The 25,331-nt window shown below is 36.5% G+C and overlaps 3 protein-coding genes and 1 pseudogene across 8 annotated transcripts; 3 read left to right on the top strand and 1 right to left on the bottom strand.

Annotated features, from left to right (window-relative positions):
• Window positions 1–5,934: 5,934 nt before the first annotated feature.
• On the bottom strand, window positions 5,935–9,527 carry LOC105128680 (uncharacterized). 4 transcript variants are annotated; one of them, XM_011030454.1, is made up of 3 exons: window positions 8,220–9,527; window positions 6,615–8,122; window positions 5,935–6,302 (listed from the first exon to the last, which is right to left on the bottom strand). In XM_011030454.1, exons 1-2 carry the CDS (start codon window positions 9,340–9,342, stop codon window positions 6,636–6,638), a joined length of 2,610 nt encoding a protein of 869 aa, XP_011028756.1. In that variant the 5' UTR covers window positions 9,343–9,527; the 3' UTR covers window positions 5,935–6,302; window positions 6,615–6,635. The 4 variants fall into 4 exon arrangements, with proteins under 4 accessions (XP_011028756.1, XP_011028758.1, XP_011028755.1 ...); XM_011030456.1 differs by lacking the exon at window positions 5,935–6,302 and having other exon boundaries at window positions 6,578–8,122; window positions 8,220–8,594; window positions 8,690–8,775; XM_011030453.1 differs by lacking the exon at window positions 5,935–6,302 and having other exon boundaries at window positions 6,578–8,122.
• A 1,959-nt stretch (window positions 9,528–11,486) lies between these two features.
• Window positions 11,487–15,099, top strand: LOC105128675 (iron-sulfur protein NUBPL-like; annotated as a pseudogene).
• Window positions 15,100–16,501: 1,402 nt separating this feature from the next.
• Window positions 16,502–20,196, top strand: LOC105128676 (fructokinase-1-like). Its single transcript, XM_011030448.1, has 5 exons — window positions 16,502–17,050; window positions 17,559–17,809; window positions 17,929–18,220; window positions 19,069–19,221; window positions 19,667–20,196. Exons 1-5 carry the CDS (start codon window positions 16,655–16,657, stop codon window positions 20,048–20,050), a joined length of 1,476 nt encoding a protein of 491 aa, XP_011028750.1. The 5' UTR covers window positions 16,502–16,654; the 3' UTR covers window positions 20,051–20,196.
• Window positions 20,197–20,517: 321 nt separating this feature from the next.
• LOC105128678 (uncharacterized) lies at window positions 20,518–23,944 on the top strand. 3 transcript variants are annotated; one of them, XM_011030450.1, is made up of 3 exons: window positions 20,518–20,859; window positions 21,279–21,367; window positions 21,467–23,944. In XM_011030450.1, the coding sequence occupies exon 3, from the start codon at window positions 21,510–21,512 to the stop codon at window positions 23,745–23,747; it is 2,238 nt and encodes a 745-aa protein (XP_011028752.1). In that variant the 5' UTR covers window positions 20,518–20,859; window positions 21,279–21,367; window positions 21,467–21,509; the 3' UTR covers window positions 23,748–23,944. The 3 variants fall into 3 exon arrangements, with proteins under 3 accessions (XP_011028752.1, XP_011028753.1, XP_011028751.1); XM_011030451.1 differs by having other exon boundaries at window positions 20,518–21,063; XM_011030449.1 differs by having other exon boundaries at window positions 20,518–21,367.
• Window positions 23,945–25,331: the final 1,387 nt, after the last annotated feature.

Below are 25,331 nucleotides of genomic sequence, written 5' to 3'. Positions count from 1 at the left end.
ATTAAATTTATAAAGGGTTTGATTATAAGAAAATTAATTCTTAAGTCAAATTAGGCTTTTATTGGAAGAAATTAAAGTTCTAGAGTCCAATTATAATTTTCAATAGTTGATTTAGTCAAATCAAGGGCTTAATTGCATAACTACTAAAGTTTGATGGAAAATTAGGGACTTAATTGAAACAATCTGAAACCAAGGATCAAACTAGAAAATGCACTAAAAACAAGGGATCCAATTATAATTTTTTTAGGGCTTGCTTACAAAATTGCATAAATTCAATGACCAAATCAGAAGCATTCATTTGAATTTTGAAATGGCGTCGTTTCCTTAAAGAACTATTCATCATCTCTTTCAAGAAGTTGTTTTCAACAATAAAAACTAAGATACGTTTTGCAACCAAAGCGCCAAATTGCTCCAATTATAGGGTATATTTTATGGTTGTTATCTCTCTGCTTCTAGATTACAAGACAACCGTTACCACCACATGGCTTTTTCTAGTCTATAAAAGCCAGAGAAAGATAATGAACAAGGGGCAAAAAAACAATAAGACAGAGAGGGTTGAAAAAGAATGAGACAGGGAAGGATGAGATAAAAAGGGAGAAAAAAAGAACATAAAAGAAAAGAAGAGAGGGGAAATAAAGGAGAATAGAAGGGAAAAGAAAAAAAACTAAGAGAGAAAGAGAGAGAGAAGAGTGAACGAAGAACAAAAAACACCATCAGAAAGCAGGAGGAAGAAGAAGAAAATACAAAAAAAAATAAAAATGAAGCAGCGTCCTTTTTGTACCATGGCCTGTCCTCCTCTTTGCCGCCACCAACAGCGTTGGTAACACCAGTCATACCACTATGAAGTCATTACAGAGAGGCATGAACATTGTTAGCAAAAGGAACGAAAAAATAGAAGAAGAAGATAACACAATGAAGTAGAAGAAAGAAGAAAGAGAACCAACATCTGTCACCACAGCCGGTTGCTGCAACACCAACGCCACCCTGAGCCATTAGAACCATGAACAATAGCGCCTCCATTCCAGACAATTATCTTCCCATTGTTTTTCTTTCCTATTCATCGTCTTGCATGCAGAACGTGCACCATGCATGTTTATACAAGCAAATGAACATATAATTACTCTGTTATTGTGCATGAGCATAGTAATCAAGTAATTGCATTTGGGATGTTTACTATGCACATGAACAGTAACCAGCCCGGGTTGGATCATAAGCCCAACCCATGGGCCGAGTCCAACCCAATAGGAGATAGTTTGCATTTTGTTGGGTTGATCTCGACCAAGTTTTTTAGGCCAGGTTCGGCCTGTTCTAAAAAATATATAAAAAAAATTAAAATAATAATAAAAAAAATTTCTTCAAAAATTATTTCAAAAAAATTCATGATTTTTGTAATGAATTTTGCTTAGTATTGATTTGTATTTTTATACCATAAAGATACAAATGTAGTATTAAAATACTACAATTTTGTCAAAACATTGAAAAATTAAAAAAAAAAACAAAAAATATTTTTGTTTTCAAGCACACGACCAAGTATCTAAAGAAAAAAAATCATATCATATTTTCATACAACAAAGATTAAAAAATTTGTATTAACATGCATTTTGGTTTTAATAACCAGTTTATTAAATTCACGAGAACTAGGCTAATATGTAAAAAATTCCAAAAAAAATATTTTATTTTCTTTTAGTATTCGGGGTTAAGACCTTATACATAAAACATATTTTGAATATTACATTTTTTTTGTTGATATTAGAATGGTTAAGTTTACCCAATAAGATAAGTATCTCTTTACTAAGGAAGACTTTTTTTAAACCATATACGAATCAATAAATAAAAAGCACGGCAATACCTTAGATTTTATCAGACGATAAAACAATGCAATTTACCTTAAGTAGGTGTATTTGAAGTGCTAATACCTTTCCTTTACGCCACTAGTCCCTTACCCGATCTCTAAGACTAGTTAGGGTTTCTAGTAACTATAATACTCGGTGGTGACTCTCATTTCATTTAACTGACAAAAGATAAGAATTCCTTGTCTTCTAATATTTTTTACATTTAGATATTATTTTAAGAGTGAATGTTTTTACCCCGATGTCATACACTTACAACAATCTAATAAAGATTCTAACTAACCAATCAAATAAGGATTCTAATAAACAAGTCTTCCACAAATCTTTTTTCATTAAGATGCCTACACTAACTAGGATTTTATCTAACAAAAAAGTAATACAATAAAAATAAAAATAATTATATTAAAAAATAATAAAGATAGTGTCCCATGTCAATCTCAAATTAGAAAACTCTCCCTGCCTCTCGCCTATATATACAGTTCCATTTCCTCCCCTTCCATATCGCACTGTGAAAGAAAGGAAAGATGGCAGATGACTTTTGCACCGGTAAGCGACATAAAGCAGTACTCTGGAAACTTTCTGTTTAGAAATAAATTCGAGACAATTTATTTTTCTCATCATTTATCATTTAGCCATGCAAATTTTGGCGTGCTTATGTACACTAGAGCGTGATAATTTTGCCAATATAATATACATGATCATATAAATATGCTGTTCTTTCTCCATGATAATTAATTGAGTATTTTTGGAAGTCTTTGCATAGTAGTTTTGCGTGATTAAAGCATCGAAAACTATTTTAAAATCTCTATTTAGCAGCTTGAACTTTTACTGATAACAAGAGATAGCTTGTTCAAGCCTACGTCTTCTATTCTTTGAATGATTAGCCTTTTATATATTTTATCAATATCACTTGACCTTTCTTCTTACACTCGCCAAGGGTTTGGGCCATCCCATGCTGCCAACACATTCAGCGTCGCTTAATGGAGGAATAGGTTGAAGACAAAGTGCCATGCAATTACCATAACACCTGTAGAGACCTGGGCCTCGCAAGATTGCAAAGGAGAACACCTCCGCCTGTAACGGTGTCTCAATTTAAACACTACGTACAAAACTGAACACGTCTGCAACGACAAAAAATGCAAAAGCAAATAGAAAAAAACAAATATAAAAGATATTGTTAAAAATAAATGTATCAAAGTCAAACAAAAACTGTATACATAGCCTTTTTTTAAGAACAAAAGACAATGTATTAAATATTGGAGCATTAATAGGGCCAAGTCAATTTGTCAACATTGAAAGATACCGGCTCAGATATTTCTTTGAGAAGCAACCTAGCTAGCTATTTTATGTGTATATAATCTCCATCAAGGGGGCAACAACTCACTCAATTCTCAACACACTCAGCAGCCGTGCGAAGAGTGAGCAATGACGTCTCAGTGTCCAGGTAAGGCTAAGGAAATTATGCACGCCCTTTCGTTTTCCTCTATGATTTTGAAGTGTTATACACCATGTGATAGCAAATATCATTATGACGGAAACTTTCAGGTAAGAGTTCGTGGCCAGAGCTGGTTAGGGCATACGGGGAGGCGGCGGCGGCTACCATTGAGAGAGAGAACAGAAATGTTGATGCAATTGTCTTGCGAGAAGGAACTCCAGTGACCAAGGATTTTAGGTGCAACAGGGTTTGGGTTTGGGTCAATGAACAAGGGGTTGTGACTCGAGTTCCTCAGATTGGCTAAGATATAGCAAAGATATGATTAGTCCACCTTTTTGGAGGGACATCAAGAAAATTATCAAACAAAATCAGTAGCGGTAATCATGAATAAATCGAGTTTTCATTTTCCTCTCTAAGCACATGTATTATGCTATAATAAAGTTGATATCTTGGCCTGTTTGAATAAAACGTGTTCCTTACTTTTTTGTTTAATGCTTTATATCATTCTTGAATTATAAATGTTGGAAACTTTGGGTTAAATTTAATTCACCTACTACTTCCCCTCCAAGGGGTGACTTTGCACTGCTTGCTTTGTATGCTATTCTACTTTTCTCAAAACAAGAATAAAGGAGTCCGAATGTTGAAACTGGAATTTGATTCCCAGCTGGTGTATCAGTTTATATCGAGTAGCTAAAGGGACGAGGAGGTTGTCTGGTATAATCGTTGGGCAAAAACTAGAAATTTGCTCAGCAAAAACTGGGCTGTTAAACTTCACATGTGGGCGGCGACTCGGTGTCGATGAGGCGAACTTTTATGTGGATGGCTCCCGAATTTTACAGTGAGCCTTGATCATGACACTATGTTTTCCTAGAGGTCTCTCCTTTTCTTTTTAAATGATCATCGATCTATTTAGGGATTGGAGAGGAACTCGAAAGAGACTGCTTTTGTGTCTGGCCACTTTGGCCCTCCTGCAAACAAAAAGGTCATTCGTGGGTGGGGGGAGCTAGCTAGTTAGAACACACGCATGATGAATGAGGAGAAGCAACGGCTTGAAGAAGAGAGTAAACTAAAGGCAGATTGATATGATGCAATACAATGTAATTAATGGGATGATTTGTTACATTTAATCTGATTGTAAAATCTTTAGTAATTTAATACAAGTCTTGACAAAGTTTCATTTTAATTAAGCACTATAATTTATTTTTTAAAATTATTTATAAATTTATATTTGTCTACAATAGTTTATTTAAAAATTATAATTTCATATGAAAACATTTTGCCATTAAATCCTTACATGACAGTTCTTAATCATACAATAGTTTAATACAAATGGTATAAATATAGGCAGAGAGAAGGTAGTTTTCTTTGACAAGTGGAAAACCAGGAGCCCGTTCGCATACACCGGCGGTACTTCTTGTTTATAATTTCCTGCCATCCTCCCTGATTCTGATCAACAATATTATTCATTGCTAACTTCAACTGGAGGCAACTTTTTATGTTTTGGTAGATAGGGAGGCAGCTAGTTGAGAGCTTAAAAAAAAAATAAGACAAGGTCAACTTTAGTAATTCATTGAGATAACACCCTTTAAGAAACAAATCTCTAAAATCACTTAATTCTTCACGCGAATATGCCTACTCTCTTGACAAGTTGGAATTGCAAGCATTAAATAACCTAATTTGAGCGTGTATAGTTGAACGATTGCATAAGGAGGTGAACATGAATATCTAAATTCCATGTAATGTCTTCACACTACAGATCCATTATATTTCTTTAACACGTAAAACAGATAGTACATATTCTATTTTATATGATAATTTTTTAAAAAATTATTGTATTATATAAAAATATTTAATTAATAATAATTTTTTAATTTTTTAAGTTATTATTTTTTTTTATATTTGCTGGCTTTGTAAAAAAAAATATATTACACTTGATTATACGAGAGAGATGTGGAAACAATTCTTCAACCCACACAAAACATAATTCATGTTTGTAGTAAGAGGTTAGATATACTAATGAACCTGATAAAAAATAGATTTATAGTATTTTCAATATTTGATTTAAGATATATAAATGAACCATAATGATTCGATCGTTATAATCTCACAATTAAGATTTAGCCAACAATCATCAATTTTCTAGATAATTATACAATACCATGTTCAAATTGAAATGACTCAACTTAATACTAAGATAACCTAACTCATAGATAAATTAAATGTCATAAAGCAGTTGTTAGCAATTCTCACTGGTCATCACCCTCATGGTTTTGGCAAAAATCTATTTCTATCTTTTCCTTTGGCTTTTGTCAATGAATTGATAACATGTATTTAATAATATTTTTTAAATTATTAATTAAAACTTGCTTTATTTCGTCCAGCTTTGTTTCATGGCATGGCCAGGCCGTTTGAATATTGATCAGCGTAACCGCCAGAATATGCTTGTGAAAATCACATGGAACCCGCCCCTTATTACTGCGAAAGAAATCATGATCATTTTCTTAATTAATTATGCCTTAAGCACGCCATTCCCAATAACTGGGACTTAATTTTGAGCAGTTTCGAGGCATGATCAGACAGAGAGACTATTGCAAATTGCAAAAGAACTTTCCGCGTGAAGTTAGTAGTGGCCCAGACATCTGAGTTCCCAATCATAATTATAATGAGAGATCGAAAGGACCTAAACATAGTTAAAAAAAAACCATTTCAAAGCAATGTTCTGTACCACATGGTTCAGATTCTCCACCACAGCAAGCTTTAACATAATAAATAGATTTGGCAAGGGTTAGCAGTAAGACCATCTTCCGTGCCAGTGGGAGAGTTTTAAAATTATCGAAGGCTGATAATAAAACTCCCTATGCCCGTAAAGATGTAGACTGTAGCGTTACGAATTTCTGAATAAGCAATTCAGGGTTGTCCTGAAGCAATTCATGGATTCTCACCTTGGACACGGAACAGCATCCTACTTGTGCAGAATGTTTACAAGAACCGTTATGCTTACCATTCCAGTTCATCTTCTGTGCGTAGAAAAAAGGCTTTATTAATGTGAGCTCTCATCAGTCATCTTGATCTACTGAAGAATCGAAATTGCTTCTATGAGGGGGCTTGATATGAGATCAAAAGCACAAGAAAGTGTTCTCTCTCTCACTCAGTGTGTGCGCGGGGGTGCATCGCGACAGAGGTGCTTGCATGCTCGCAAATATATGTATGTTTCTATTTGGAACAGGCTTTTCTAGGTTATCATGTTTCAGCTAGCAATTGTAGTAGCAGTTAGAACAATAACATGCACGCATGGAAGCAAAAGGAAATATTACAGTGGATATACTAACCTCATAACGAAGAATAGAAACTCAAGGAACAGATTGGTCACTATTTTTCATCCCTATTTTCCGCGATTTTTGCAGATGATGAGCTATTTCTTGAACAAACTGCGATCCCTCTTTTCCAGATTGAAGAGAATTGAAAGCATGCTCCAGAAAATTCTTATCAAATTCAAGTGCTTCCAATCTCCCATTAAGGTCTGATATCTCCTTTTCAAGAACAACCAAATCAATCTCGTTATGTTGCTCGGAGGTTTTTTGTCCAATGAAAACTGGATGATTACTTTCGTTGCAAACATCTTGATCTTTGGCAATTAAAGCGCTGGATTTTTCATGGGCAGGGAGGCTTCCATTAGATACAGGTGAATCCTTTTGCGTTGACAAACTATCCTCCTTTGTCTGATCATTTGTTCGGCTCCCCTCATAGGCAAGAGATTCTCCCTCGTTGAGAGCTCCATGAGCTTCCTCGGAATAATCACCATTAGACACGAATTGTGAAGCCCCATGAGATGCAAATTGATGAAGTTTCCTCTCCAAACCCTTCAAACGTTGTGAAATGAGCAACAGTTCATCATCATATTCTGACCAAAAAGATTTGGCAGTAGCAGGTTTTTCATTGTCATTCAAGACCTCCCTAAACGATGAGCTACAAGGAACATTGGTATCATCATCACCTTTGGAAGTATTCTCTAAACTCATATTTTTCTCCTTCAGATCGTAACTTTTCACATGTATTGTCTCCGCCACTGGTTCATCGGGGGTGTTTAATCGTAAAAAATCTATCTCTGCTTCCAAATCCTGTATTTGTTTCTCCCTCTCAGCCAGAAGATCATTAGCTTTTTCAAGAGCCTCTACGTCATGCTCTGCTTGCTCTTCCATCATTCTTAGGTACTGCAGGGCCTCCATATGAAGTGCTGCCTTCTCCTCTTGCAGCCTATTGATCATGGCCATTGCCTGATTTGCAGCAATCGCAGAAGCACTTCTTTCTTCTTCTAATTCCTCGTACAAATCGCTTATGCGTCTTTTATCATGCTTCACTTGTCGCTTTAACCGATCAACAATACTTTCACCTTCAATGTCACTGACAAAGCTTCCATCGAGAGATTCAAGACCAGATGATTCAGCTCTTTCAGTCTGGAGCATCTGTACTCCATTAGGCCCCAAAGCATCATTCATCTCCAATTCATCCCCACGACCTTCCACCCCATTGATTTTATTATTCAATGATAAATCAGGAACTTCAGCGAAAACATTTTCTGTTGGCAACTCCAAATTTTCATCAACTCTTTCACTTTCATTCGCAGTCCCTTTTTCTGCCATAAAAGTGCGCGCTTCTCCTTCCTCGCTATTGGCAGCAGGCTTCCACACGTCAATTAGATCCACATTACATGAATTTATGGAAGGTACTTCAGTAGCAACCCGATCACCTCCTCTGATTGACGTAGTTAATTTTGAAATTTCCTTGTGCTTGTTGATGGATACATATCGCCCGTCCCCTTTTCCAGTGTAGTCTGCTGCTAGAAACAATTCCAGGATGGAAATAAGTTGCTTATAAAACAGTTATCCTCACACAAGCACACAGAAAGGACGAGTGGAAAGATAGGAAGAACTTACAATTCCTTTCTGATGCTTCCAGAGGACCTTCAACAGCACTAAATGACGAGGGAACTACGAGTGTCATGAGATCAGAGAGTGCAGAAAGATTGTAGTTCGGAAAGAAAGGAAACTTGAGCTCACTTCTCACTGATGGCACTCCAGGAGGAGTCCCCATTACACTGGAGGAAGGACAATCATCTAAAGAAATAAGCTCAGGTAGTGCAGAAGGACAGTTTTCATGATCAGCTTGCTGCCGGTTCAGATCAACATCAGAAGCCAAGCTTCTCAAGGAATGATGCGTCATCTTCTCTGAGTTTATACCATCAGTCAGTGTTTTGGGTGGAACTGTGGACTCTTCCTTCAGCTCTTTCATTTTGTTACCAATACTACTGCCTTCATCATCATCAAAAAATGGAAATTCAGAATCAGAATCAAAAGTGTACTTGAGCTCCGCGTATCCTACATGAGAGCGGGGATTGTAATCACACCTTACAAGATGGTGAGATGTTACAGACCCAGGAAATTTCTTTCTCTTTTTCCTTGTATTTTCACGGTGGGTCAGATGACTGGGCAAAGGAATATTGGGCTTAGTCATCGCACTGCTAGGTGATTTCAGTTGGGCTATTCTGTTGGAAGTTTGTCTTGATCTCTTGCAACATGAGCACATCCTCGTACCAACAGAACCAGAAACAAGCTCCCTGTTCTGCAATGAGTTCTGGAAACCAGGAGCACCAATATCAAACCCAAACTTACCCATCAACAGCCTGTTTATGTCTGGGCTTGGTACGCTTTTCATAGTGGCTGACAATTGGCATTCCTCACACATACCGTAGCCATCAGCAAGCTTCCCATGAATGTGACAAGAAATCAAGGATGATATTTCAGATCTATGGTTTCTGCAGATTAATTTTTTATAAAATCCAGGTTTTTCATTTCCCAGAAAATGATCGAGCCTGGAACAAAACATGCAAGGTATTTGCAATCCGCAATAACTTGCAAATTTTGTCAGCAGATACGAAAGTACAGAATCAATAAGCAGCCAAAAGAGCAAAAACCATTCACAAGCTGCAGATTGTAGAACTGTTGTGAAACCCTGCAGATTCCTCTGTACTTTAATAAATGAAGTGCCAGTTGCAGCCATTTCCACCGGAAACACACTAACACTTCATAAATTTCTGAATTCACCGAATAGAAAAAAAGGCTATTATTCACCAAAATACTGAACTCACCAATCATCCAAATGCATATTGTCTGAATTCAATGCAGCAAGTTGCCACAACCCCCAGAAACCACAAACAATTAAATCTCAGAAATAGCTAAATTACAAATAAATCTGCAGAGATGCTTTTGAAAAATTAATAAAGTAGAAATATCTTAGAAATAAAAGGATACTCAACTCTACTGTCCGCTTTTACACACGTTTTAATGTTAAACAAGGCACAAATAAAAGGATCGTGAACTGTGGAAAACCCTCATAAAAATGGACAGTTGGAACAAATTCTTCAATAACCTTCAAAGAGATGGAAACCTGGCTCTGAATTCAAAAGAAAAACAGTACAGATTTAGCCCGAGCCAGTTGCCCAATGTAGTAATGAAATCAACCGACAAACAATAAGAAGAATACTAATCACCATAAAGAAAAAGATCCTCCACCGAACCCAACTGCACAACATAATGTTAGAATCAGCTAACAACCACCATAATGATGACAAACATCAAATTAAATGTGCAAACCAAACCGATTAATGCTACGAAGCCCAACCAGATTCACTTTTGAGATTGCCTTTATACTTTGTCCCTCCCAGAAATTAAAAACAAAAAACAACAGATTATTACTTCTGAATTTCTCATCATCATGAATTTACTAACATTTCTTCATGCATGATCTGCACCTTTTCAACGTTGAAAACACAAATGCCGACAGGTTAAGAACGGGCTAAACCAAACATTATACATGCAAAGCAAGAGGGTCAATGAGAAATACACTGTACAAGGCAACTACAACACAGATTTTTTTAAAAAAAATTGCACTTTAGCACAAGCGTTTCGACGAAAGGCAACAAAATGAAAACCTGAGAAGGAATAAAATGTACCTGGGACACGATGGAATTTATAGAGGAAGGAGAATAGAAGAACACTGCCGTATTAAAAGATTACAAGTTTGAGAATAAAATTAGAAAAGAGAGAAAAGAAAGCAAAGATAAGAGGGAGACTTATAAGGTGGTTGATTATTACTGAGAAAAACGAGTGACCGTGTCTTTGATAATTATATGGTTCCAGGCTTGGAGATATCATTAGATTTTACATCTTTAGTGAGATCAAAGACATTCTTAAACATAAATTACTTATAAATTATATGCATTTTAATGTTAAGTTCTGAATTCAATAGGATAAAAGGAAAGATAAAAAATTTCTAACCGAAATGCTCATGAAGTTATACTTGTAACTTGTTTTTTTACCATCTTGTTCAAGGCAGGCCCTCGGCGTTGAATCGGCCTTATATCGAAGCATAAATTACTTGTTATATATAAAAATAATCATGATTAATATCTTATGCTTCAATGCCTAAATCATCATGCAAAGCAGAGAAAGAAAATGGACCTCAACCACCAACGCACAGCTTTCTTTTTGGTTCAGAAAATGGATCTCCACAACTTACAATATCTAGCCATCTTCATACTGGATAGTTGGAACATTTCAAAAGAGTTCTAATTAGCTTTGTTTCTTTTCCGTTTTGAAGAATCTTTCGGATTTCAACAATCGATTCTGACAAATCATTAAGGATTAAAAAATGAGTCGGAAGATCAGCACAATCTTCTCTAACATTGCAGACCTATCATTAGAGGCTGCTACAGATGCCGATTTGTTCATATTCAATGATGTCCATCGCGTTCATACTACCATCACATCATAGACATTTAATTCTTCAATCACGATATTTTTTTGGATATATATAAATTTAGTATTTTTTTTCAAAGTTATTAAACTAGTATCCCATTAAAAGGTTGAATCATGCTCTCCAAGTTAATTTTTCGAGTCCAACCAAGTTGGCCTTTTTATATTTGTAACAGAGGTTTTCGCAAGAAACTTTCGATGTCACTCCTCTCTAAAAAACCCAAACCAATTAATAGAATAATATCAATTTCAAGGCCCATCATTTTCAAAAATTAGTATTAGTTGGACAAGGGCTGCAAGAACACAGGCCTAGGCCTGAGTGAACCGCCAACCTACTACACGGGCCTTTTATAGCCCATTTACCCAGTCCAGGTAAGAAAATCCCTTGGCCCAGCTTTATATTCTCTCCTTCCTCTCCGCTGTTGAGCTAGGTTGGATTGATGAAGGGATTCTTGGGACCTTTATGTGTAAGTTGAAGTCTTGTGTTCTGGATTTGATTTCTTACTTTTTTGGTTTTAATAATTTGATGGAGATGATGATGATGAGGTGGGTTTGGATTGCAGAGGCTTGGAGGTATTAGAGGCTATTCAGGGACGTTTAAGAGATCACAGTTGCGGCTTGAAGGGGTTAAGGATGTTATTGCTGTTGCTTCTGGTAAAGGTGGCGTTGGAAAATCCACCACTGCTGGTATTATTTTTTTTGGTTTCCATCTCTTTTTTAATGTTTTTCCTACTTTGTAGTCTGGGGGGACATGAGTTGAAAGGGTTTGTTTCATTTGGAGCTTTTAAATAAGTTTTTTCTCATGATTCTTGTTAAAAAGAAGAGTCTTTTTTTGTGTGTTATCAGACTAATATGGAGAAGATACGTGATGGAATTTGGGGCAGGTGATAAATTTAGCATGAAGGAGAAATTTCCTTTCTTTTTGTCAGTTTTGCTGAGCTGATGAGGCAATTTGGTGGTTACATAATGTTCCAACTTCTGGGTCAATGATTGTGTGCTAATTTTTGTGAAATGACTACTTCATTAGGTTTCATTTTGAAATATTTGCTTTTTATGTGGATGTTTTAAAGAGTAGTGGAAGGTGGAAATTGTGAGTTGTGGCAACTAGAATCGGTTTCTTTGAATTTAAATGCGATTACCGTGTTATAGGCCTTGTCTTTATACATATGATTAAATGCTGATTGATTGTATTCATTTAAGCAAACTGTTGGATCTGCAGTTAATTTGGCAGTTGCACTTGCTAAGAATTGCCAGCTAAAGGTGGGCCTGCTTGATGCTGATGTTTATGGACCATCTGTTCCTATGATGATGAAGATTGACAGGAAGCCAGATATTACTGAAGGTAATGCTTTAATTTTCTAATGTGTTCAAGAAGGTACGTTGTCAATTTATGGTAGCAATTTATATGGATATCAATAAGTTGATCCTGTAAGTGTAATAGCAAGGGATTTGAGATAGGAAGAAGTTGTTCCTGAGCTATTCTAAGGTTGTTTCCTAACTTTAGTCGATTTCATTCTTCAATGTTCTCATTTCTCATTTTCACTATTGAATTATGTATTGTGCTTTGTACCTTACTTAATGTGTATTTTGAAAACATACTTAAATACACGAGCAAGTGAATTTATCCTGTAAGTCATCTTTGAATTTATCATGCATGGCAGATGCAAATGTCAGAGAATGAGTTCTTGTTCTTTTAATTTCTTTCACTTCAGTATTCTTCAACATGGCTAGAAGTTGTGTGAATTTAACATCTAGTGGGAACTTGAGGTCATACAAGATCACACCCAAACACATGTAAGAGAGGAACATAACTTCCCTTCTCTCTCACTCTTGCAGATAAAAAGATGATTCCAATTGAGAACTATGGAGTTAAATGCATGTCAATGGGATTTCTTGTTGAGAAGGATGCCCCTATTGTATGGAGAGGTCCCATGGTATGTTAGTCTGTTATATATTTCCTTCATTAGGTTAATTCATCTTTCAGATGGGACGCGATCTACATTAAGTGGTCTTATGAACAACTTAAACAAAATTTCAACAATTTGTTGTTAATTAATGTAAAGATGATGTTTTCCCTTTTCTTTTAGTTCAGGTGATGAGTGCTCTTGCCAAAATGACTAGGGGAGTTGATTGGGGAAATCTTGACATTCTTGTGGTGGATATGCCCCCTGGCACTGGCGATGCACAACTAACCATGACTCAAAATCTGCAGCTCTCTGGTAAGCAAGGCTTTTTTCAATTAGCCAAGGGAAAAGGCAAGCAATGCTCTCCATTTCTAGTTTAGGTTTCTTTAAAGAAGTTGTGCTGATTTAATTATCTAATTGATGGCTGCCATTATGCTGACACTGTGACCATTATATTGAAAATGATTTAGCTGAATATTTCATCAGGCTTTTTTCTCATTATATTGTTGTGGATATATATTGGATTCATTCCAACCATTCCATAAGCAGTAAAACCTTTGCCTTGATAATTAAGTGAAAAAATTGTGATGATCTCCATGTGCTTTTGTTGATTCATTCAGCCTGTTTTCCACATGTGATATAACACCCTATATCCAAGTAGGGGCCAAAAAAGAAAGCCTTTCCTATTTTATTGTCAACAAGGGAGTCTGATTTGGTAACATATATTCTGCTTGTACAGGTGCATTGATTGTTTCAACTCCACAAGATATTGCTTTGATGGATGCTCGTTGAGGAGCTAATATGTTCTCTAAAGTTGATGTTCCTGTATGATCATTTCTTTTGCCAAAATCTGAAGATGTCATTTTATTCAGTAACTAGTGAAAAAAATCAGTAATTTGGCTTAGATAATGGAGAATTATTGGATGGTGCATAAAAGCTGATTATGATCAGTGCCATGAGATTTTTGGTTATAAATCACAATGGTGACAACAGACAATGCATTTATAAGTTTTGGGGCTCAATATGCATGTGAAACATGCTAGCATCCGTTGGTGGATGGATATGTTTCTCTTGCATGCATGTGCTGTCCCTAAAATGAAAGCAAGTGAATCTGTTACTTGCCATGGAGGGATATGGGATTTATATTCTATTGTTTGTCATCTTTTATAGTAAAGGAAATAAAACTGCTTTAAATAATCTATTTATAAGTATTCTAATGACGTTTACAGATTTTGGGATTTGTAGAGAACATGAGTTTCTTCAAATGCCCACATTGTGGTGAACCTTCATTCATTTTTGGGAAAGAAGGAACTAGAAATGCAGCTGCTTCAATGGGTTACAACTTAATCGGTGAGGTATGCCAATTTTTTAATAATAAAAAAACAGCTTAAAGTGTCCTTGAGGTGCTGGACCTTGGTTCAGTATTTTTGGAAAACAAGGAATTTTGATATTCTTCTTGTCTTAGTCTTCTTGTTGCATCTTCGGCACATTCCAAGCTGTCTTATGTTTTGATTTACATTGGACATGATGAACGCAACCTTTTGATGACTCTACTTGATTTGTAACTAGTAATTAACTTTCATTGACATTATGATTTTTCAGATACCATTGGAAGTAGACATTAGAAAAGGTTCCGATGAAGGTGTCCCTGTTGTAATTTCAGCACCTGATTCTGTGATCTCCAAAGCATATGGTGATACAGCACAAAATGTTGTCAGCAAACTTGAGGAATTGGCAAAGGAACAATCTCTCCACCCAGAGATTAATCTGTAAAAACTTTGCTAGAAGAACAATTTTCCTCCCCTCCCATCACCATCGACTACTTGTTCATGACTTTCCAATTTCCTTAGCTGCTATAGCATGCCAATTTTAACATCTCTTGTTGTTTTCGTTGTTTGAATAAGTTAAATGTAATTTTAGGATTAGGGCATAAGAAGAGTTGAGAGCGATTTGCTCCAGATCTCAGCCAGTGATTCTGTTCTCTCGAGATTATTTAACTACAAGACAAGTGTGTGGAACAATGGGGGTATGTGTTGGTCTTTCCTGACATCATTTCCTGTCTAGCCACCATATGGACATTGATTTTAATTTTTCTTGAAGTTATAGCACTAGTATAATATTTCATTTATTCTTGAATGGTCACAAAAAGGGAATCCTGCTGCTACAATGACTTGCTGGTGACTTCATTTTTAGGTTACAGATAAGTATTTGAAACACTTTTGTTAACATAACTCAATTAATTCTTACCAAAGTCATCATAAGAGGAAAAACCTTCAAAAAATTGAAAAAACCCACAGGTTTTGAAGGAAAAACTTGCAGCTCAAGGCATCATCCTGGCAGCCTGGTAGTCTTTCTGCAATTAGCATGAGCATGTCATGTGTGTCCTTTTCCGTTTGTACCTTTGCTTACAAGACATTGATTTGTGGTGTTTAGCTTATTGCAACTCAGGATTGTTTTGGAGTATCTTTTGGGGATTTGCAACTTGGTCTCTGCTACTTTAGAATCACCTTTTAACAGCATGTATTCTCATCCAGAGAGAGGAAACTAGAATGTGAATCTAGCGTGTCCCCGCTTCAAGGTGGATGTCTTCTTCTTCTTCTCCCTTTTTTATCCAGAGATTCGCAGGGTTCTTTCCTGTGAGGCAAGTGTATTTCATTTCATTACAAATTACAATATAATATAGTGAGTTGGGATAGTTTTAGAAATGAGAATTCGCCCACAATAATTAAATCATGAGATTCCAATGCCATCGCTACAAGACTTCTTGACTGCAAAATGACCTAATTCACCTATTGGAATTCAATGGATATATTTTGTTATTTGGGATCCAGTAATCGCATCCCCCACTTCTGCTTTGTTGTTCGTTTCTTCACATTCTTCTTGGCCAAGCTACTAGCAAATCATCCATGACTATTTCATGCACAGAATTTTCTTTATCTTGCAGCCTCTTTTTTATTCAGATACGAGATGATATATAGTATGAAAATAAATCTAAGTTAACAAGGAAAAAACCTGAAATATAAAAGCTCCATTTATTTGTATATTTTAAAAACTTTTTTGAACAAATTTGAAATTTTTTTATTTTTTATTTTAAATTAATATATTTTGATGTTTTTAAATTATTTTGATATGCTGATATCAAAAATAATTTTTAAAAAATAAAAAAATATATTATTTTAATATATTTCTAAATAAAAAACATTTTAAAAAATAATTAAATCTAGTTTATTACACTTAAAGTGATTTATAGAAATTTTAAGTGTTGGAATATTCAAAAGGAATAAAAAGAAAATTATTCGTGTTTGCAATATTAAAATATATTATTAAAAACAATAAAGCTTCTATCATGCATGCACATGAAGGATCAATAGAGCTATTTTTTCTCTAATTTCTCCTTGTTAATGAATTCGAAATATTAAAAATGAAACCTTGCAAGAGAAAGGAAATCAAGGAAAGAAAATCCAAAGAACCAAAAGTTGATCGTCAAAGATTCCTAGACAACAAAACTTCGAAAAAAGGTTGCTGTCTCCACTTGAACTCTCTCGACAACAACATGAGTAGATCAAAAAAACGAAAAACATCCTTAAATATTAACACATACCTCTCAATTTCCTTCCATTCTTCTTCTTTCCTCTCAATCTCCTTCTACCCTGAATGCATCACTGCACTGTAACCCTCGAATCTCCACTCCCTTACCATGCACCCTCTTATCACCCGATCTTCTCTCCCCCTCTTCACCCTGGACATTTTATCCTCCCTTTTACCCCTCCAAAAACTGGAGGACTCCATCACCACCACTCCGTTTTCACCTGCAAAGGAATCCAACTTTCCGTCCCCAGTCATGGCTCGGCCTCGCTTGTCCCTTCAAACGGTAACGGTGCTGCTATTCATGACTGGAAATTAAGGAGTGTTGGTCTAAAAAGTATTGATGTTGCCACTCTGGGAAATCTGTGTGTTGATATTGTTCTTAATGTTCCAAGATTGCCCCCTCGTTCTCGTGAGGCTCGCTTTGCTTATATGCAAGAGCTGTCCAAGTCTCCGCCTGATAGGGTACCGTTCACTCTTCTTTTAGCTAATTTTAATTACTCAATTTTCGGATTCAGTCAGTGCCCAGTATAAATTCCATTGGAAAACATAAGTTTGAGTATCGTATTGGTAGCTTTTAATTGTTTCCTTGTTGATTAATATGGTTTTAATTTGCGGAATATATTTTGATTATTATATGCTGAAAGGAATGAGGTTTAGTTCCTTTAATCTATATTAGCTTTTCATTTGTTTTTTGGTTGTTTCTTATGTGATTTTTGCAAGTTGAGGTAGGAAATGATTTGCATCCAAATAATAACAACAAGGAAAAGAAATAAATTTTGAGTCTTTCATTAAGTAACCCATTTGTTTATGTTTGCTGTTGATTTGGTTTAGGGTTGATTAATTTTATTTTTGAAAAAATAAATTAGCATTTAACTCGTTATCTTAAGAATGACATGGGAAAGCAATTGCATTAGTGACCCATTTGTCTATATTGGTTGTAGTTCTTAAAAGTGATTTCTTTTGCAAGTAGAAATACTGGGAAGCTGGCGGTAACTGCAATATGGCTATTGCAGCTGCAAGATTGGGACTTCATTGCGCCACGATTGGTCATGTGGGTGATGAAATATATGGGCAGTTTTTGCTAGATGTGCTTCGCGAGGAGAGGATTAGCATGGTTGGGATGAGTGAAGATGATGATATTGTTGATAGTACTAGTGCCTCGTATGAGACCCTTTTGTGCTGGGTTCTTGTTGACCCTTTGCAAAGACATGGATTTTGTAGGTAAAAGCTTTCCTGGCTTTGCATAATTAGATTGCTATTTTCTTTCAATAAAAGAAATAGATTGCTATCATCCTTTTGTGCTCAACAGGATATCTTTGTGTCGCTTTTGTTGTTTTCAGTCGAGCAGATTTCTCTAAGGAGCCTGCTTTTTGCTGGATGAGTAAATTATCAGGAGAAGTAAAGGTGGCTATTAAACAGTCAAAGATCCTGTTCTGTAATGGTTTTGGCTTTGATGAACTCTCCCCAGGTCTGATAATGTTAGCTCTAGATTATGCCGTTGACGTTGGGACATCTATTTTCTTTGATCCCGGACCCCGTGGAAAGAGTCTTATGACTGGTTCACCTGAAGAACGACAAGCACTTCGCCATTTCTTGAAGATGAGCGATGTTCTTCTTCTAACATCCGATGAGGTTTGACCAAGAATCTTCTTTGAATGTCTCAAGATTAGCTTCAGTTATCAGCAAAACATATTCACTTTAATCACCTATTGCAAGGTCAAAACTAATCCACTATTGAAAACAATTCCAAAATTCAGATTATCCAAAGTAAAAATATTAATAATAATAATAACAACAACATAAGATCAGATTTGCTTGTGAGGTTGTTATGTCCCATATATTGGCACATGTGTATACCTAGATCTTACAAAATAATAGAAAAGTTTGAGCATGCATGGAATGGTTGGTAAAACAAATTTTTAGAATCCTCTATTTGATGTAAAACATTTAACTAAATTTGAAAAGTTGTATGGAGAGTTGTGGATGAGCTAGTCTGGATCATGCAATGAAACTAACGTCAATATGTAAATTTTATATATATATATATATATATATGCTAACATGGAACCTTACTGCAAGATTTTCAACTATAACTGTTGCCTTGCTCTTTGGATATGATGTCAACTGCAGATTGTTGCATACTTATATAGAACCAATAAGTACTGAAATCGTACATGGCTCAGGAATGCTTGTTCATGGATACACAGCATAACTAAAATGCTCGAAACTCATCCAACCTAAGAGCATCCTTTGTGTGTTTTAGCCACGAATTAGAATATCAGTTTTAGATTTCTCCTTAACCATTATACGCTTGAGTTCTTTCCTTTTTGGTTAATCTTGGAGCTTTTTATCACTGTTGTAGGTAGTTTTGCACGCCTTTGCCTTTAGACCATTTAACTCCTCTTCCATTTGTGCTTTGAGCTTGCATTCTTTACTTGCTGCAGTTCTGATTTAGTTCAGTTACATTAATGATATGCCAGGCTGAGTCATTGACTGGCATAGGAAACCCAATACTAGCAGGGAAAGAATTGCTTAAAAACGGGATACGAACGAAATGGGTGATTGTTAAGATGGGTTCAAGGGGCTCAATTCTAGTCACCATGTCCGGTATATCCTGTGCACCTGCATTCAAGGTATGATATTTCTTTGATTTTCAGAGTCGTTTGACGGTGCAATCTTATTGTATATCCTTGAAACCTTGCATCTTATTCTCCCATAGAATGCCTTAATTTTAGGATGTTTTTATTACATCTTATTTGAATGTGTTCATCGTTAATTTAAGCCATGCACTGCCTCATTAACTGGACATTGCTGAATCCTTATAGCTGTCAAAAACTGAGAGGATGCAAAAACCAAGAGCATGCCATGTAGTGAACATTCTTTTATACTAATCATCTTTAACCATGTGAGTTTTGCTTTTCTACACCCATATATATAGCTTGAAAAGCGGAAAGTAAAATCTTGATCCATATCTTGAGTGGATAGTCCAATATTTCATGTTAGTGGAACTCTTATTTCCATTGCATGTCATGAAAAATGGAAAGTAAGATTTTGATTAGTTTTCTAAAATGTGATCAGGTGAATGTCATTGACAGTGTTGGATGTGGAGATATTTTTGTAGCTGCTATTGCATTTGGTTATATCCATAATATGCCCTTGGTACATACATTGGCGATTGCAAACGCGGTAGGTGCTGCAACTGCCATGGGCTGTGGTGCTGGTCGTAATGTGGCTACCTTGAATAAAGTAACTGAACTCATGAGAGCATCAGACATCAACGAGGATGATGAATTCTGGAGTGAACTGGTAAAAGATTTGAACAATGAGGAAATCACGTTTCTGTCAAAAATGGTCATAAATGGAAGGAACATTCAAGTAAACCACATGTCTCTACAAAAAGTGGTTTCTGAACTGCTGCCTAAGCTTGAAAATAGTTGGCTAGAGGGAAAAGTGGCTTCTTGATGGATGCAATAGAACGCATGCAGCTGCTTAGCATCAATTTGGTTTTTGAGGCACTAATTCATCCCCTCGATTTCATTGGGAGTTCTCCTTGCCATGAAATTGATTGCAATAACTAATGCAGCAGACTTCATCTTTTCTGTTCATAACTTTTCTTGCATTCTCATGCTCAAGTGTAGATGCTTCAATTCTTTGCTAATTTGCAACATGGTTAAATTGGGTTTTGATTTGATACCGGGTTGACTCATCTTGTCATACTGGATCAATTCGTGAGTCACCTGGTTAACGGATTTCTGCAACAGTTTTGGCTTGACCACCGTACTAGTCAAAAAGAATATTTATTCTTATTGAATCAAGAAAGAAAGAGAAAAAAGCCCCTAAGTGGGACCGACCGACCAGCATTAGTTACATGATTTGTGTCCGGCAGTGACTGTACTGTAAACAGTACACATACTTTTTCTATCAAAGGCAGAAGAAGCAAAGAAGAGTCGTCTAAGAGAGTAAATGACCTAAATACCCTCAAGAAAGGATAGCCTAACGAGTCCACTGCACAGAGCTGCTCCGTCGTATACCCTCTGATCTATTAATAATTTCCTGTCTTCTCCTTCACTACCCTTCCCGTTTGCTCGAATTCCTTCTCGCCCACCCGCCTCAAAAAAACATTTTCCGCTTCATTCAACTCTTAAATTACGCTTAATCACCTACTAATCCCATTATCCCCCCTCTTAATTAGTGCCTCGTCTGGTTTAAAGCTTTGATTTTGCTGCTTCTGCCAGACCTTGCTTGCTGCAGAACATTACAGGGTTTTTTACGTGAGTATTTTTTTTCCTTGTCTCTGTTTCGTTGCTGAGGCGAATTTGAGGAAAGTTGGGGTTGGGCATGTTTCGTGTTGTTCTGGGATTAAAAGTTCCATAAAAGAAAAGGGTTCTTTTTTAGAAAATGGATTATTTATTTGCTTTGGGAAGCGTGTTTTTTAAGCTGTACCTTGTTTGGCTGCTGAGAATGTGTAAGCTGAGGTGAAGTTTATTTTTCTCCACAAGGTTATGTTTTTAACTTGTTAAGCAAGCCAAGTGTTTAATGTGGCTTTTTTGCGGCCAATTCTCTCTGTTCTTGTTTTTCTTGATGGGAAACCAAACTGGGTATTTGAGTTAATTTGAACTTCTTTTTTTTAGTTTCGACAAAGTTCATTTGGTCAGTTTTATGTCGTGTAATTGTTGTTTGGTTGATTCAGATGGGGTGTTTTAGATGATATAGCGGGGTTCAATTCCAGCTGTCCCCTGGGAGTCATCAAATTCTAGATAAAATTATAGCAGACTTTAGGTAAGCATTTGTTCTTACTAATTTCTGATGAATTTGGTATCGTCTAGCTCTATAAAGTAATATAAAAGAATGCTGATTTGCAATGGATTTTGGGCTCAGGTACTTATTTTATAGGAGCTTTCTTTAGGTATATATTTGAGTCATGGAGAGCAATGATTTGATGATTGAGCATAATCGGGATTTAATGCTGAGGCCCAATGAGTATTTGAAACCGGGGAATAGTGTCGCTTCAGTTTTTGATCAATGTCTGGGAGACATTGATGATTATAGTTTGAATGTTCAGGACTTGGGTTCGAGTCAAATTGATGATCACAGACTAGCTGTTAATCAGAGCAATCAATACAACATGGTTCTGCGTCATGGAGATGTTCAGAATTATGAAGAGAATGGGTTGGGTTTTGATAGTGATGTGAAGCTGGATGCTGATCAAGGATATAACGATGTTGATGACCAAGAAAATCAGTTGACCCCTATCTCTGAGGGAAGAAGGTTAGGTTTAATGGAAAAACATGAAGTGGCTATTCAAAAACACTGTGTTTCTCACGAAAATTCAAATTCAGATGTGAAACAAAATCAGGAGAAGAGCTTTGTAATTGATACTCCTGTTATTCAGTCTCGTGTCCATGATCCTGTTCCCAATCATCAGCTGACTGTTGGCCAACAGTTCCCTGATGTGCACAGCTGTCGGAGAGCACTCAGAGATGCAGCCATTGCTAATCACTTTGAGATGAAGACAATTAAATCTGACAAGACTCGTTTTGTGGCTAAATGTGCTAGTGAGGGATGCCCTTGGCGAATTCATGCTGCAAAGCTTCCAGATGTTCCTACATTCACAATTAGGACCTTGCCTAATGAACATACTTGTGTTGGAATTACACATCTTGGTCACCAACAAGCCTCGGTCCAGTGGATTGCAGACTCCATTGAAAGGAGCCTCAGGGAAAACCCTCATTACAAACCGAAGGAGATACTGGAAGAAATTCACCAGGTTCATGGTATCTCATTATCATACAAGCAAGCCTGGAGAGCAAAGGAGCGGATCATGGCTGCTGTTAACGAGTCATTTGAGGAAGAATTCCACCTCCTCCCATGGTATTGTCACCAGATTGGAAGGACAAACCCAGGAAGTATAGCTGTGGTTTATGGGAATCCTGTTGATAGAAGTTTTGAACGACTATTTGTTTCATTCAAAGCTTCAATTTATGGATTTTTGAATGCTTGTTGTCCTCTTATCGCACTTGATGAAATGCTTTTGAAAGGCAAGTACCATGGAACCTTGCTTTTGGCCACTGGTTTTGATGGAGAGGGTGCTGTATTTCCTTTGGTGTTTGCCGTGGTTGATGATGAAAGCAAAGGTGAGTGGATGTGGTTCCTCTCAGAGCTGCATAACTTGCTTGAAGCTAACATGGTAAACATGCCAAAGCTTACAATTCTATCAGATAGACAGAAAAGCATCATAGATGGAATAGAAGTACACTTCCCAAGTGCTTTTCATGGATTATGCATTCATCATCTCATCGACAATTTCAGCAAGGAGTTCAACAATACCATACTAGCCAACCTTCTCTGGGAAGCTGCTTTTGCTCTCACTGCAATTGAATTTGAACAGAAAATCACACTGATTGAAGAACTGTCAGAGGATGCAGCTCATTGGATTAGAAGAATTGACCCTCACTTGTGGGCGTCAGCATATTTTGAGGGAAAAAGACTTGGACATCTAACAGCTGACATAGTTGAATCATTAGGTTCTTTGATACTGGAAGCATCTGGACTTCCAATAATTCAAATGATGGAGTGTATCCGTCAACAGCTGATGATGTGGTTCAATGAGCGTCGTGAAACTAGTTCGCAGTGGACAAGCATACTTGTTCCCCCTGCTGAGAGGCAAGTGTCTGTAGCTATTGAGCACGCACACGCACATCAGGTCCTCAAAGTAGATGATGCTGAATTTGAAGTTATTTCTGCTGAAGGTTCTCATATCGTAAATATTTGTAGCCGCAATTGTTCATGCCGTAGATGGCAGCTATGTGGGCTGCCCTGTGCTCATGCTGTGGCAGCTCTTCTCTCTTGCCGGCAGAATGTTTCTCGGTTCGCTGAAAGCTGTTTCACTGTGGCAAATTATCGCAAGGCATATTCACAAACCATACACCCAATACCAGATAAAGCCCTTTGGAGGGAACTATCAGTAGGATTAGACAATGCAGGCTACAATTCTGTCGAACTCGTTATAAAACCTCCAAAGTCTCTTCAACCACCAGCAGCTAAACCAAGAAAAAAGCGAGTTTGTACAGAAGTTTCGGGGCAAATGAAACAGACTGTGCATTGCAGCCGCTGCCATCAGACTGGACATTTTAGAACAACATGTACTGTCCCTCTATAGATGCTGGAATCAATTCCGCAGAAAAGTTCGTGGATATTTTTGCTAGATTGCATAGAGCTTTGACAATGAATTTGCTTCCAGTGCCCAGATTTATTCCTTTTGTTTATAATGTTGGGAAAAAATTAACATGACAAGGGCACTATTTTGGGATACTCACAATTACTCTCAGGTTTATTGATCAGCTCTGTGTTATTTCCCATCCTGGCTCCCTGCTAGTCCTTTTACACAAGCTACTTGCTCCTGCTTAGGATCTCCATGTAAGACAGTGACAAGCTATTTAGTTCGCAATGGTGCTATACGTTCCTATATGGCTGCCAAGCTAATCCATTTTTATCTGAATTCAATCTGATCAACTTGTTCTTAGTCATTGGTTGGAAATATAAGTTAACTCATTTTTTTTAAATTTTATTTTTTTATTAAAAATTAATTTTTTTATATGTTATGTTGATCTCAAAAATATTTTTTAAAAATTAAAACAATATTTTTTTAATATAAAAAATACTTTAAAAAATAACTATAAATATATTTTATAGTTAATGCATCTTCTTCACTTTTACCAATAAAAATAAGAACCAGAAAAATAACAGGTTATGCAAAAGGCTACTCAAATCAACAGTCCCTCCCATTTTTTGTCTTTTTCCGGATTTTCTTTATTATTATTTGTAAGTTTTTATTTAGTGGGCTTAAGCTTGGACTTTACTTCTTCTCAGGTGAGCCTTTATTTGGGTCCAGAAATCTAGGGAGCTATACCTAGGTGTGCCCTTCGGGCCGGGCCTTTACCTAAGGCTTTCTAAACCTTCGGATCTTGTCAAGGAGCCCACGGCACATAGACCGAGTGAAATAGGTGATATCTCAGAAGCGAAGTTCGGAGTCGAACACCTGACCTTAGTCAAGGAAACTTCCAGCTTCAAGAAGGGTTTAGTCATATCTTTTCATTTTCTTTACCAGGAAAAATAAAATGTGAAGGCACATGGATGAAGAAGAACAATGCAGACATCTTTGAACCCTCCTAGCCAGCATGAAAAACTGTGTGCTATTTCACAAGAGTCATATCTTGTTAAGGAAACATCGAAGTCAAATAACTCGAGCTAGCTACTTGCAGGCATAATTGTAACTAGCAATAATTCTTATATTATGGACTTTTCTCTTGATGAATGATTTATTTATTTATTTATTTATTTTTAATGATGGATCTAATTATCAGATCAAAGCTTACAGCATGAGATCACCCCAAGCAGAAAACATATAATGCAATGATGCTTTCAAATCTCCTCTAACGAACTGCCTGTCTCTCGGTTTGAGACAAGGTCTTTCAAAATGCTCAAAGTCTAAGGCCAGATTATTTGCCTTAGTCGCTAAGAAGTTGAATTTTCTATCACGTTGAAAAACAAAAGGAGATGTTTTGAATTTTGACTTGCGAATTGGGCTTTCTGGTGTCTTTTGGAAAAAGAAGAAGAAGAATAGGCTTTGTGTTGGCCGGATCTGCAGGTTGTTTTTGATCGGTACTGGTGTTTGGTTGCTGTGTCAGTGATAAAAGAGAGGAAAATGGTTAAAATAGAGAGGATATAAAATTATATATATTCA

This window comes from Populus euphratica, unplaced genomic scaffold (assembly GCF_000495115.2).
Source record: "Populus euphratica unplaced genomic scaffold, PopEup_1.0 scaffold11.1, whole genome shotgun sequence".
NCBI classification, from domain to species: Eukaryota; Viridiplantae; Streptophyta; class Magnoliopsida; order Malpighiales; family Salicaceae; genus Populus; species Populus euphratica.
Note: the sequence above shows the minus strand (reverse complement) of the source record. Positions and strands in the feature narration are given on the sequence as shown.

Coding starts and splice junctions, on each gene's coding strand:
- LOC105128678 (XM_011030450.1), top strand. CDS start 21,510: ATGGAGAGCAATGATTTGATGATTGAGCATAATCGGGATTTAATGCTG.
- LOC105128680 (XM_011030454.1), bottom strand. CDS start 9,342: ATGGCTGCAACTGGCACTTCATTTATTAAAGTACAGAGGAATCTGCAG. Junction 8,123..8,219: donor GGAAGCATCAGAAAGGAATT/GTAAGTTCTTCC, acceptor AATTGTTTCTAG/CAGCAGACTACACTGGAAAA.
- LOC105128676 (XM_011030448.1), top strand. CDS start 16,655: ATGCATCACTGCACTGTAACCCTCGAATCTCCACTCCCTTACCATGCA. Junction 17,810..17,928: donor CAAAGACATGGATTTTGTAG/GTAAAAGCTTTC, acceptor TGTTGTTTTCAG/TCGAGCAGATTTCTCTAAGG. Junction 18,221..19,068: donor TTCTTCTAACATCCGATGAG/GTTTGACCAAGA, acceptor ATGATATGCCAG/GCTGAGTCATTGACTGGCAT.